At 40.5% G+C, this 15007-nt stretch overlaps 1 protein-coding gene across 5 annotated transcripts in view; it reads left to right on the top strand.

Moving 5' to 3' along the window:
- Positions 1 to 15007, top strand: part of CCDC88C (coiled-coil domain containing 88C) — a 100278-nt gene that overhangs the window by 45287 nt on the left and 39984 nt on the right. For all 5 annotated transcript variants that reach the window (XM_075103724.1, XM_075103723.1, XM_075103722.1 and 2 more), the window contains exons 5-10: positions 3876 to 3934; positions 5552 to 5635; positions 7034 to 7174; positions 7935 to 8119; positions 8689 to 8770; positions 9211 to 9369. In XM_075103724.1, coding sequence (XP_074959825.1) covers positions 3876 to 3934; positions 5552 to 5635; positions 7034 to 7174; positions 7935 to 8119; positions 8689 to 8770; positions 9211 to 9369 — 710 coding nt within the window. The remainder of the gene's footprint in view (positions 1 to 3875; positions 3935 to 5551; positions 5636 to 7033; positions 7175 to 7934; positions 8120 to 8688; positions 8771 to 9210; positions 9370 to 15007) is intronic.

The raw sequence follows: 15007 nt of genomic DNA, 5'->3' as shown, positions 1-15007 counted from the left end.
TGCCCTGGAATTTTCAAAAAGGTGTAAAAGAAAAGAGGTGTGGTGTGTTTTGGCTTTTAGGCTTGGTTTGGTGTAGGTTTGGTTTTTTGTTTTGTTTTTGTTTTGGGGTTTGGTTTGTTTGGGTTTTTTTAATTAGTAGCTTTCCGTTTAAGTCCTAGTTTGAATCCTGTCCATTTGTTTCAGCTTGTGGGTACCTGTCTGCCAGGAGGTGTCCCAGACCTAAGTGTTTTGCATCCTAGGTTGTAGGAGGACGCTGTCTTGGTAAGGTCAACTAATAAGCCTGGGTGGACCCAGCAGACTTGCCTCCCAGCTGTCTGGGAAGGACTTGTGTCATCCCAATAAGCCAGCATCAGGAAGCCTTGCACATTCCTGTCTGTGCAGTTGCACAAGGAACTTCACCGCCTTATTAAATCAGCACAAATCAAGCCTTTTGAAAAATGTCACAGAATCATTCGCTGTTCAGGAGGTGTGTCTGGATTGGGGATGAAGATCACTGGCTTTTATTCAACATGCATTACAGGATGAGTGCAGTGTTCTGAGTGTGGAACTTAGCTGCTGCGCTGTGTAATAATCCTAGATGTACTTGCCCCTCATTTAGTAACCTTGGGCACTCCACTTCAGTGTGTGGTATCTCAGCTCTCCTGTGAGTAAGATGAAAGGGGAGAGGGGTAATTAATCTCTTCCTGGATTATTCCAAAGTTTAATTGAAAACTCTCTCTAAAGCACTTTAGATTGGTAGAGATGTTTTTCATACTCATACCCTATTTCTTCTAAATATCTCCTGTAAATAACATTATTCTACAAGGCTTTAAAATGATACTCAAACCTAGCTTGAGTATGAGTGTTCTTGGAGTGCCTTAATGCTAACAAACTGTCTGCATGCCGTGGGAGGCAACTTCTGAATGAAAGCCCAAGGAACTGAACTCTTTAAAACAGTCACACATGATCTTCTGAAACACTTTTGTGGCTGGCAGAGTAGATCTGCTAAGTAGACCTTTCAACCTTAAAAGTGTTTCTAGTGGGTAGCACAATCTCATTTTCATTACATGTGCATAGCATGTCTGCAAGCATAAAATAATTATTATTAAAGAAATTTTGGAAAAATCCTGACAGCTAAGCCTTCTGTGTGAGCTGCCAGTGGGGAGAGCAGACTGCCAAATGTTATATTTAAAACAGTAGTGAACTAATAATCTCATGATTACCTTGAGTCTTTTAATTTCTATAAACTCTGGTTTGGCCTTCCCTGCCAAAGGGGCTTGCCATGTCTGCCTTACCTTCCCTTCCTGATGGGAGGGCCTAAGTGGGGACAAGGTCTGAGTGGTATTGCCAGGCCAGGCTAGTCCCTAGTGGGAGAACAGGGTTGACATTGCTAAGTTACCCTGCAGTAAAAGCTGAAGGTGTTTCCCTTCAGAGGGTCATGCAGTGTCACTGATGTCCATCTGTTATCTCATGGAGAGAACAGCTAAAGCCTACTACCTTTGGTGCAGAGAGGTAAAGTGTGTCTGAATGGCTTAAATAGCTTTAAGTCTTTAGGATGGTATAGATGTTGGAAAGTAACTCTGATGTTTTCTAAAATGAGTGATTTCAGGCCACTTAGGGTCATCCTGAGGATAGCTGTGATGCCATGGTGCACAGCTTGGAATTTATTGTTAACCGATAGAGATGCCCAGAGCACATGAGGGTTAGAGCACTTGTCTGGTGTGATCTGGAGCAAGCACCCTGGTGGCTACTCCTTCAGTCTCTTATGGAGATGATGTTCTGAGTAAGTTTGGGAGAATGACACACACACTTGAGTCACTTGCTCTCTATAACTTACCAACTTGCTCTCATGTCCCACAGGCATGCCCTGCATTTAATCCCTGGTCTGGATCTGCTCTGAAGCTGATGCAGAATGAAATCCAATGCTGAAATTCTAATGACAACTCAGTTTCATGAAAAAATGTCTTCTGACCAAACTCTAAGTATCTCCTTGGGCTAGTAGTGCCCTCAAAAGAACTGTTCATGACGGAACAGATCTTTTGTTGTTAAGAGTTTTTTTGTGACGCTGTCTACGTTTAAGGTTGCGTTATTCAGAATCATACAGAACAATCAGACTTTCACAGACTGAAATGTTAGTTTTATATTGTAATTTTTCAGAATAGAGCAAGCTATGTATGCTGCTAGATATGAGGAGAAGAGTAAGAATGATTGTCTTTCAAAAACAGTTTTTAAATGTTCTGCAGGGTAATAAACAATATTGTGTTTACAGGTATTTATGAAGTATGAACTAGCACACTTTTAAAAAGTCTGTCTCTGCAGAAGAGGAAAATTCCTGGTTGCAATATCTTAATGGTTAATAATGTGGGACTTGAATATTGAGAATACTAGTGTTGATTCGTACATATGCTGATAATTTCTGTAGGGGATTCTTGCAACGTTTTAAAGATAAACATTCCTAAAAGTTGTTGAGAAAGTGTTTAACAAGTAAGGTACATCTAAAGACTGGTTTAGTGCATTTATGTGCCCTAAAATCAGGAAATCAGAAAACAAGTTATTTCCTAAGATGCCTGCACATGGCCATGCTGGCTTGCAAGGTTCTCAGAATGGAAGTAACCCCCATGGTAATTTAGGTCAGTGTGCTTTTGTGCATCTGCAAGGCTGCGGCAGCTTAATTGATGAGTTAGTTTAACTCCAGTTCTCCTGCTCATGCCTGTAACTTTCTGCCAGCGCAGCCTTACAAGGGCATGGTGTTGGAGGAACAGAGTTGCACTCAGAAATCAGTATCTGTCTGTTCAGTGATAGAAGCAATTGAATAGCCAAGTAAAGCAGGGTATGAAATGAAAGCATTTATCCCACAGTTACACATTCTGTGTCAGGAAGCATGCAGATGTATAGGGATGAGAGAAAACTATACAGCCTGTTTTTCTCTCCTCCTCCAGTGTGGATGAGGACGGGCTTTTCCTGAACCTAACTCCATAATGATTTTTTGTTTACTCATTGAAACTACTTGCCTTCCACCTCCCTTTGTCTTTGATATACGTAATCTTTTTTTACCACCCAACGATCCCCATGTTAATTTTGTTGAAACAAGATCTGGAGTTGGCTTAAAGCCACACTAGTTTCCCTTGTGTGGTTCTCCCTCCCCTAACCTTAGGAGTCGGTGGGCAGGGCTGTTCATCGCAGCAGGATTCCCTGCAGTAACAACCTGCGTGTGTCTCCTCCCCTCTATGCCTCCCTGAGCATATGGTTAGCTGCATATTCTCCCTTCCACATCACTCATTTTTTATCCCACTTAGCACCTGGGGTTTGCGCTTCAAAGTGTGAACAGGCTTTGATGCCGAACAGAGGCAGAATTTATGTGCTAAAACATCTCTCAGAGAGAATTTATGTGCACAGAATGGCATTCAGCTTTGGGAAGCCTGGCAACTATTTTACAGGCAGAGAATTTAGGATAAGCTCGCTCTTTGAGAGTAACCCTCCTTTGCTTCTGCCCAGGGTGTTTTTGTTTTGTTGGGGTGTTTTGGAAGAGGTGGTGGTTGGGTGGGCCTCTTTGCACCCTTGTTAATCACAAAACAATGGGCAAACATTGGGCACGTGTTGAAGTATTTAAAGGATTTTCTTTTTTCCTTCCTGCATTCATAAGAAAAGCTTCAGAAAATGTAGTAAGGATAGCATGTTGAGGCAGGAAAAAGTCTTGCTGGATTTGGGGTTTTAAACTAGTCCATAAGAACAGGATTGTTACATGGAAAGTATGGCAACATTATAATGGGCACATATATTGTTTAGCCACTTATTCAAAAGTCTTACTTGTCTTTTCAGGCGGATACTTTGGAGAGGATCACTGGCAAGTACTTAATTGTTGTACATATGTACTGATTCCCTTTTTTCCTCTCTAGGTAGAAGTATGGATGAAATTAAGAAGCTTCTGTTGTTGGTTCTGGGATGTGCTGTGCAGGTGAACATTCATTAAAGGCTATTAAAAAAAAAAATCTTATTTCTCAATAATCTGTTATTCTTTCTGGACTGAGAAAATCCACCAGAGATCAGTGCTGTAGGAACAAACCTCCAGCTCAAGACAGCTCGTGAGCTGAAATTGTGAGAAGACACTATAGGTGAATGAAAGAAATGCAGAGGAATCACACTGTGATAGCGGTAAACTCAATTTGTTGCCAATGCTTAATCAGCCATAGGGTATGTACTCTTGCAACTAAGTAGTGTACTTCGATAACAAAGTGGGAAGAGATAAGCTTTGAACAGAGTTCCTATATCAAGATTGTGGTTGGTTTATTTTCTTACTGTTTTAAAAAGCGGAGGGAACGGTACATATTAATGCCAGATAGATAAACTAACAGTCTAAACATTTGTTTAATGCACCCTGATTTTATTTGCATGATCTTTTGGTTTAATATTATGTGTAGAAAATCAAAAGTTAATAGATACTTTGTATATTCATGTGGGGATTTTTATGCAGCATTTGTTAAAATAAATAGACAGGCAATGTATATGGGAAACTACCCAAAAATGTACACCAGTTACCAGATAAAGAAATCAGTGTTCTGACCACCAAACCTCTGTGGTGGTAAACAATAGACGCGTTGGGGGCTGGCCTTTGCTTATAATTGACCTTGTTTGTAGGTCTGTCTAGTGTTTTTGTCATGCCTTAGGACACTTACACTGCTCAGCTATGTCAAGTCAATTATGTCAGGGTAAAGCTGTCTACATATGGCTGCTCTGAACTATCTCATTGTTGCATTGCAGAACAAAGAATAAAGGTTTGATTTGGCAAGCTGCTCTGCATCCTTAGCCCCCATTTTAAGGGTCTGAGGTTCTTCCCAGTGAGAGGAATGGTTGAGACTCAGAAGCAGGCCCCAAAAGGACATTGTAAATGAGTTTAAAAAAACCTAAGTAATGCTTAACTTCTCCAAAATGCAGGATTGTTACAAGAAGGCAATAATGTTGTAAGTGTACAGTTACAGATACACAGATTGCAGATGTCTGCCTTTTTAAAAGCCTTAAGTAAAAGATTTATTAAAATCTGTTTGTCCAGAATGTCACTCATTTTTTTATCCAGAATGTTTCCCAACCCCATTTTTTTATCTAAAGCACATGTTGATTTAGTCCAACAAGCAACAGTATGCATTGATGTGAAAAGTGTCTAATGTGATGAATCTCTTTTCATTGCCAAAACCAAGCAAAATGCAAACAGCAAAGCAGACAGGTTAAATGATGCAATGTAAATGTACGTTTACATTTGTGCAGCTCCATTAATGAAGCTGTGATGACTTCCTCTGGCTGTTGCCCTGCCTCTTGATCTCATTGCGTGTTAAACTTGTTTTTAAAGAACAAAAACAGCCATTTAACTTAGCCTTAATTATACTGACTGTAACAATTTTAAATAATTTAATGCTTAATTCAGTTCATGCTCCATATGGAGCATTCTACTGTGGCAAAGTGTAGATCTTGAACATTTTATCATTAACAACGTGGGGATTTTTTTTCCATTTAAATGAAAAATGATGCAGTAGGTTTTAGGATATGTAGCACTGTTTCAGCTTGTGTTTTCTTTTAACAGTGTGAAAGAAAAGAAGAGTTTATTGAAAGAATAAAACAACTGGACATTGAAACCCAAGCTGCTATTGTGTCACACATTCAAGAGGTGGGATTCTCTGTATTGTCTATTTTGACTTTTTATCTCTTCCTTCCTTGACTTAACGGGTGGTTTTCTTCTATGAAATATTAATGCTTGGAATTTCATAATGGATTCATGAATGTCACAAAAAAAAAAGTTTGAATATGTTACTGGAATCAAATTATAAGATGAAAATGATAGGCACTGGGAACATTACTTGGCTCAGTGTAATTCTAAATTCTCAGTGTAATTCTCAGTGTAATTCTAAAGAGATGCAGTGGGAAACACCTTGCTTGCCAATTATAGGCGATGTAGAAGAAATTGTTGTAAAGATACATGTGTGATATTTCCAAAAAGCACGTGTGGCTTAGCAGCTGTAGTGCCCCTTGCAGCAATAGCGTAGGCACTTAGTCCCCAAGTCATGTGGTAGGTGAGACACAGGCTCCCCAGTAGCTTGCTTCAGACTGCGGGCTCCAAGCTCAGATGGTCTTGAGAAGTGAACTCTGCAGCTGAAATTTGACATATACTCTGTTTTTAAAGAGCAGTTTGATCCAATGATGAGTATTCTTGGACTTTGGAGGTTTCTGTAGAAGGAAGGAATACGGGTAGGTGTTAGGAGCCAGCTTACTTTGGAGATCCAAAGGAAAGCCACAGGACACAGCCCCTGCTGTGTGCACCTCACTGGGAGTGGGCACTGGCTGTGACCGGGTGTCAGTGCGTGCAGGTGTAGAAAGCCTGGTACACTCAGATTTGAGGAACAAATAGTGAAAGTATAAGACAGGTACTTTTTTCTTAACAGTTAAAAAAATAGTTCTGCTTTAAAAAAGAAACCGTGATGAGCTAAGCACGTGGTTTTGGTAAAAGAAGGAACAGTCTTTAATTGAGCTTGAGAGACTTGCCTAGCATTTCTGCTAAATGATTCAGAGGAAATCAGTTTGGGTAAGATTGCAGTTGAAAGGTACACTGCTAGCAGCAACCAGAGACATTTCTACTAAAGGCAGCTCCTCCCAGCTGTATCAGCTGCAAATTGCAAATTAATTGAAAGCGGGAGCTTCCTCTCAGTGAGGCACCAGCCTAACTGTTCATTGTGGGGTCAGTCCCTTCAAATCCCTATGGTGACCACCTCAGTGCCTGTAGTAAACAGCTGCATACTTCTAATATGCAAGCACAAGTGCTGTTAGTCGTAAAACGTATCTGATCACTTTTAAAAACTGGCCTGAATAATTACAAAGAACTCTAAATACCAGAAATTGCTGGGTAGTGTTACAGTTAAGGTAGTTGTGTGTGTTATTTGCAAGCTGGTTTTGGTGAAATGTGACATATTTTTTAACTGATCAGTAGAAGAACCTGGGGGGTGCAGCATACACAGCAAACAAATTTACAACTGAACCAGTGGAAGGACAACTTTTTTGTTCCTGTTCCTAGGTGACTCACAACCAGGAGAATGTCTTTGACTTGCAGTGGCTGGAGCTCCCAGATATGGCCCCAGAAGAACTAGAGTCTCTCTCCAGGAATATGGTTTTCCACCTCAGGAGGCTCATTGATGAGAGAGATGAATGCACAGAAGTACGATGACTTCTCTCCCATATAGAGCGCATGTGAAGTAGCAGATGCAGGGACCATTCCTTCTCTTGTGTCTTGTTTGTGCACTGGGTTTCTATTTCTTCTGCACCTTTCTACTACACCTCTGAAAATCTGTAGAAAGATTTTGACTTTTCCATTTTTTCTCATGTAAGTGCTAAAGAGTGGTGAAATGATTGGTAAAGAGTGGAGTGAAGTTTGAAGTTCAAAATATTTGAAGCTGTGACTTTGTCTTGAGATTTTTTTGTCACTGCATGTCTGCTCAGTGGTCCATCTTTGAGTGGTTGCTTGCTTGACTCTCCATTGGTATTTACCATCAGGATTCCAGTGTCTTCTGTAGTTTTTTTTTTTTCCCCTGTGTGAAGACAGCCCTATCTGTTGCTAACTCATCAGCTCCTTTCCCTTCAGATCTCTGAAGGCTTCTCCCCTTCTTTAAGCTGTTAATTTTCTGTTACACTTTTGTCCATGATTGTGTTAGTTAAAACTGTTAGTGTTACAGTTTTTAATGAATTCTCCAAGCAAAGTAGACTGCCCATTTTGAGTATTGGAAGGGGAATGTTTTAGTGGTCTGAGCACAGTGGAGATTTCTTTCCACCTCTGTGTAACCTTCCCTCCTGGCTATCACTTGAATTCTGTATAATGCCAGGCTGCTAATTTTCAAAATTTATAAATCACTTTTAGATACTTGAAAACCAATGTGTAATTATTCTTTATCTCTTGACATGACATATTTCTGTATTTCCAGATCATTGTAGATCTCACTCAAGAGAGAGATTATCTGCAGTCTCAGCAACCACCAAGTCCTCTGAAAGCACCAAGTCCAGATTCTTCAGCAAACCCAGCCAACCCTCTTTCTAATGAAGACAAGCAGCACCTTGCAGTTGAGCTGGCAGACACAAAGGCTAAACTGAGAAGAATTCGGCAGGAGCTGTGAGTCACCAGTGATTTGTGCTTCTAGAGAGACTTGTATATTAAGTCTTGCACATCCTGAAAATGCAGATGCCTGTTGGCTTCAGTACACTGGCTTCCATGGGAGCTCTCAGAATCACATCTTCCAAATTTTTTATTCACAGCAGTAGGAAGCTACTATGGGTGTTCCATCTTACTTTTTTTTTAACTGGTCTTTAAACACAGTGTGATGGCTACTTCCATTTTTCTTTTTGTCTCATCTTTCTCTTCCCCTCTTCAAAATGCCAACTGCTAGCTGCGCTTTTTAGTTATTAGTGAAGCTAGTGTGACAGCAGTAGCACCAGTGAGATTTCAGCAGAGGTACTTAGTAGAAGAATAGAGTTGCAAACGAGATCCATGACATGTGTATGGTATAATGATAAAAAACCTCTCACTTTTATGAAGCTGTCATGACAAAGAGGCTCTATGTTCAGCCTATGCTAGGAGATTTCTATCTTCCTTTCCAGATTCCCAGCAGTGTCCGTATAATCAATATTGTTTCGGGGCTGGGTGGGGGGAGTTCTTACTAAGACTTTTCTAATCCTTTTCAGGGAAGAGAAGTCTGAGCAGCTTGTAGATTCTAAACATGAAGTTGAGCAGCTCACCCTGGAGCTGCAAAAAATAAAACAAGAGGTAAGATGTGTTCATTTTACTGTGACAGTCTTCCCTATTTAAAAAAGCCCCTTTCAGTGTGAAGGTAAAAATACTACTATGCCTACTTTCAATGAAGAAATCAAGTTACTCCAGCAAGCTGTTTGATTATGGCTATGGCATAGCAGTGCTATGATTTCCACTTAACTGGTGAGAGCAGTCTCATCTGTTTAGCTTGCAAATAGCCTAGTAACGCCTGGAGCTTATGCAGCATCAGGCACTAGAAATGTCAGTCCCCACAGGCTGAAGAACCTCTCTCCATCTTGTAGAGAATTTACTGGCTAGTTAGGAGAATTCTTCTACTCCTGAACCAGGGGAATGCTATTTGCCTTCACTTAAAATATGTAAATGATGAATAAAAACAGAGTTTAAAGAGCATGCTTTCAAAAATTGACTTAGATTTTTCTTCCTGCTTCTCACAGAATATCCACCTGACCTCAGATGCTCGCTCTGCCCGAGCATACAGAGATGAGCTTGACTCTCTGAGAGAGAAAGCAAACCGTGTGGAGAGACTTGAGATGGAACTTGTTCGGTGCAAAGAAAAACTTCATGATGTGGACTTTTACAAAGCTCGCATGGAGGCAAGTGAAAACTGGGAGAAAGATTTCCTGAGTAATCCTTAATGTTTGGCTCTTGTTGTGTTACCAGTTCACATGTCATTTGTCATTGAGCTGACCGTAGCAAAACATTAGAGCAAATTTCATAACATACATCATAGTTACTGACTTAGCAACATTAAAATGTCTTTCAGTGGCAAGAAGGACTTGGTCCACACAAAAAATAAATACCCAATAGTTTTAATAAACTCTACTTAGTTCAGCATAATGTGGCTCAACAGGATAGAATTTTCTGGATGCTGCTTCTCGAGAATCAAGATCTTTAGCCTTGAAAATTTCCTCTTAGGTAAGATGCCTAGGCTTCAGAGTTGTTCCTTTGACCAGTATTTTGTCATGTGTAAATTAGCTAATGAATGTCTGGGTGTTTTTCCTTAGGGGTTTGCAACGAATGCAACTGTTGTTAAAATGGTTGGGTATTTTTAAGCATGACTTCAGATGACAAATTCTAGCCACCCCTTTTTGCAACTGTTGCTTGTAGTAGAAAGGAGAGAAAATTTGCATCTTCCCCAGTGCACTGAGTAGGGTATGTGAATGAAAAATGTATAGCTTTGTTCCAGTAGTAGCGCCAGCTACTCAGCTTAGTCATTTACAGCTATGCCCATCATGGAATTATTAATTAACTTAGGCTGGAAAGGACCTTGGAGATCATCTAAACAAATTCATTGCTCACAGCATGGCTGACTTTAAATTTAGGTCAGGCTGCTTTTATTTTCTGTCCTTTCAGATCTTTGAGCCATTCTCCACTAAACTCTCAATAATCCACATATGTTACACTCAGCTGAAGTCAAAAATCCAGGCTTGCTGAACACATGGAGGTTCAGTAATTGACAACCTCACTATAATTAGATAAAATCCCACGTCTGAGGTAGAAGAGTGGTGTTGAAACTCACATTTGCCAGTCCTCTGGCTGAGAATGCAGACCTTATTTCTGCTCTATAAACTCTAGTTTGTAGGTGAGTCCCACTCCCACCCCCTCTAACCTAAGGGGCCAGCTAGATGCTGCTTCTTATGAATAGGTTCACTAAAATGGATGGTTATTAAATGTAGTAATAGACTACAAAAGCCTGTCTTCCCTCTAAGTAATTCCCAGTTTACGTTAGGATGTATGAAACACTGACTCTGTTTTCTTCCCTCAAGCTGGCAAATCAGTTGTGCATTAGCCTGGCACACTAGCTATCAGCATGGCATCCTGGCTGTGCACTAGAGTCACTTTGCTTCTACCTGCTGCTCAGATAATTTAGCTGGGGCTAGGAGAGGAGTTTTTTAGTCTTGTCTTCATCTGAGATCAAGGATGTAGCTATTTCTGTTCCTGAGTTCTCAGCTTCTGTGCTTGTCCCAGAGCTAGCAGTTTCTTGCTCTGCTGTCTGCATGTTAATCTTGCTTAACATATCATTCAGTAAAGAGATCTCCACTTCAGTTTCAAATTTGCTCCAACTTTCCTCACTCCTCCTTCCACCCTGCCAGTTTTTGGTGAAAGTATTGAATGTCAGAGATGAGTGTTGGCTCTATGAGGATACCTCCCTGAAATACAGTAGTGGGACAAAGAATGTTTCTCATCAATATGTCACTTTTCTAATTCCAGGTTGCAGTGTGGCCTCTAGCATAAGCTGTCACTGTTGTAGGGGCTGAGCTCTTCTAATATGTAGCAGGATTGCACAGCTGTCTGCAGGCTGCTCTGTGGTCTAGAATAGCCAGAGTGTTTCACATTCTCACCACTCCCTCTTCCATCGTTGATCAAGTCTTGGCACAGCCATGGACTGCCAGTGTTGAGCGGTGGCAGTGTCAGGCAAACTCCACTGGTTTTCATGCTGATACATTTAGAGGGTTCCACAGGGCACTACTCCAGTCTTTTTTTTTAGGGTCATGGAGTAGCAAAAAGGCTGAGCATAGCAGCCACTACTCAACTTTCCATGGTCCCTCAGTTTTCTGTCTTACCTGTCTCATTTCCTCTGCCCCTCCAAAAGGTTTAATGGCTGGAGTCAGTTCAGTGTCTGCTCAGATTCCTCCTACTACCTCAAAAACTGGCTTACAATTCCAAGTTGTAAGATACGTATAGGGATGTAATATGGTAGAGATTTTTTGCACTAGACCGTACAGTGCTGATTCATCTTGTGGCATTTACTGGTTGTAGCTGGCTTCCTAAGCTTTAAGTCTCAAGACCTGAACAAATAGTACAGAGGCACAGCAATGAAAATGTAGGTGCGTAAAGTACAGCATAAGCCACTTTTCTATGGTAACGCGATACCTTAAGGCCCATAGGGTCTTGACAGGGTTGTTAGTAGGCAGTGCCAAACTGGTATGTGAGAAGAAAAAGTGGGTTTACCTTTGTGTGTCAATGCAGAAATCATTGAGCACTTAAAAATCTTTTCCTCCTTGTAGCTCACATAGACATTTGGTAGTTTGAGCCAAAAAGATAGAATGTGCTCTGTGTATGATGCCATGACAAGCTTTAGGAATTGCAAGCAAGTTTACGTGCTTTCAGAAACTACTTGTAATACAATTCAGCAGTGGTGGCAGGAAGACATTTAAGGAGCTATTGCAGAAGGAGCAAGTTTTTCTCTGAATGTAACACATTTAGGCATGTGTGGTGTTTGCCTTCTGTGTATGTCTTGACAAAGTTGTTCAGAAATCACACTTTAATTTGACCATCGTTCAAGGGACATGGAGGTGAACATGTTCTGGAGACCTTCCTGCTGGGGTGGCTAAATGAGGTGGTAACTGTGAACGTGGAGGAACAGGCTTAATGCAGGGCTTCCTCCAAAGGGGTGCTTCTCTCTCCAGTGTAAAGCTTCCCTCTGGCATTCCTCTGCACCTTGTGCTGCTCCAGGAGATCAGATTATTTTTCCGAGGCCAGGGAGTTTGCCTTATCCATTCTTCTTCTTTCTCACTGCAGTCACATTTCCATGCAGCATGACAGGAGGAATTTCCATGAACACTAAAAAAAAAAAGCAAAAGCATCCTTGTATGTTTTCATATAGCTGTCCAAGGCACTGTGTGATTGTCACGAGATGTTAACTGAATCACAACTCAGTAGGGGCAGCTTCTGAACTGCCAGAAGGGAGGGGTTTGAACTCTGTTGTATAACTGGGACTGGATGCATGTGCAAATTCTCTAGTTTCAGATTTAAACAATCTGATTGCTACTTCAGTTTCTGAAAATGTTTTCCAGTAGCAACACACCCATTTACTCCCAGAGTTAATTGTAACCATATGAGTACACAATGCACATTCTTAAAGCTATTCCAAGGCACAGTGATACAGGATGAAACCACAATATGTATTTTAGAAACTACAAAAGTAGAATTCTATACATTGGATATTAAGCCATCACAATTTAAGTGGTATAAAACAAAGGGTTGTTTTAATCCCTTGCCTAGTAAATTCAGTGTATTTAAAAAATATACAGCCAACTATTTTTGCTGTCAATTTAAAAATAAACTCATAGTTACAAAATAACATTGGTGGGTTTATTAATTAAAGAAAAAATAAACCTTAATTCCAGTGGAAGCACCACCACCTGCTGATTGCCTAACAAGTGTTATTTGTAGCCAGACACACTTTTAGGTCAACTGTGTTATCCCAGCAACTTCTGTGAGATGTTAGTGCTGACATGTTCTAGTTAGGACAGTTTTACCTTCCAGGGCTTGAGATGTAACTCTACAAGGCTCCCAGCTCCCATGGAGTAATTATTTAAATAATACGAACTTCTCAATATTAAGACAACCTCAGATCATGGGTACACCAGTGAGCAATGTTGACCTTGCCATAGCAGGCATTTCCACCAGGTTATTAATTTAAGATTTCATCAGAACTGCTTTGAACTGACATGTCCACCCCTCCTGGGCACTCAATGGAAAGTGCTTCAGTCTTCCATATATTGCAGCTCCCAGTGATGTATGGTTTGTACCAGAGCCTGGATATGTGTGTGTGCTTGGCACGTAGCTTGACTCTTCATGAGACACTAAAATAACTAGTTCCTGCTTGGTAGGCAGTTTTGGGGATAGTTCTGAGGCCATGTTTTTGAGGTCAGACACCACCTTACTTTTTAGGGCTGTGGTCCAGATTGAGTGTGATGATCTAGCAAAGTAAACTCTTGCCATGCTGCTTTTCCAGTACAGGTATTCTGGCAGCTTATGACACTCAGCACATTGTGTTATGTACTTCCTCTGGTCTGTCATCTGTTTAGTGTCAGCTTTTTTAGTTTGCCCACCCTGAACTGACCCTGTTAGATCAGACTTGGCCCAAAATGCTGGTTCTATGAAATCAGTCTTCCAGTATTGTTATTATTTTAGCTATTTGCTTACTCAGACATGTTAATTGTGTTAGTTGAACCACTTTACAAGCACTAACATACTTGCCCTTTTAATGCTACTGTAGTAGGTAAATTTTTCCTCTCACATTTTGCAAGTTGGTAGCTGACCTACTGAGAGATCAAGGGTAATAGGGTATTACATAAGGTAGACTTTCCATATTATGCCATCTACAGTCAAGATGCAGCAACTAAGATTACTTGCTATATAAGGCCATTAAATCATTGCCCCATGTAGTATCAAAAGGCAAGACGAGAGGCTATCATCAGATACTCTTATCTTGTGCTTTACAGCCATCTTCTTTTTTCCTTTTTTCTTTTTCTTTTTTTTTTTTTTTCAAGTAACTGAGCCCCTTAAGGCCTCCTAAGGCTGATTCTTCCCCCCAAAATGAGAAGGTAGCTGCTGATTAAGCAGTGCAAGTGGTTTGCTCATGCCTGGTGATCTTTCAGGAATCTACTTGGTTTGGATGTTTGTGGTCTGAGAGAGCAGACATGAACACAGATGTCAGCAGAAGCTTCACATTTTGAAGACGGTTGTCCAGGAATAAACTTGGCAAGCCATAAGCATTTTATCCGGCCTGTGTGCACATTTTCTGTTATTGCATATGTCATTGGAGCAGGGGAAGGAATGGGAGGAGGAGGGAGGAAAGCAAAGACAGGCAACAGAAAACTTATTTAGAGCATCAAATAATCATCTTCTTCCCCCATTATAACTCTTCTGGGCAAAAATCCATCCTGTATGCATTTAATCTTTTAAATGCTGATACATTCCTGCCAATAAAGATTCTGTCTCTGACTGAAGACTTATCTGAGGATCAACAAGAGTAAAAGCTAGCAATGAGGTATTATAACTTGAAATAAGACATACTTCAAATGTGTTTAAAACGTGACCAAGAATACATGGCCAGATCTTATGCTTTGGACATTTCATATTTCTAGAGATGAGATATTTGAATGCACAGAGCTTTGTTTGTTGCTTTGCACGGAATGTTTGGAGTGCAGTGTATGTAACTTGTTTCTGATTATGTGGCTACAGCAGAATAGCAGGTTAAGGTTTTACTCAGAAAAACAGATACCAAAGCTGTAATGGATAAGCGATATGGCTTGTGCAGTTAATGCTCATATGTTTATTGTGTGTGTTAAGTATAAAACAACTTCTCTTGTTCAGTGAATCAAAATTCTGTTCATGAGAGAAACTATTAGACAGACATTTTCATGTAAGCGTGCTAAAACAGGGATATGGATAGAGTATATATTGATAGATAGTGCTCCCCAACGTGCTTTGAATACACTA

This window comes from Phalacrocorax aristotelis, chromosome 9 (assembly GCF_949628215.1).
Source record: "Phalacrocorax aristotelis chromosome 9, bGulAri2.1, whole genome shotgun sequence".
Taxonomy (NCBI): Eukaryota; Metazoa; Chordata; class Aves; order Suliformes; family Phalacrocoracidae; genus Phalacrocorax; species Phalacrocorax aristotelis.
This window is presented reverse-complemented; position numbering and strand designations above follow the sequence as displayed.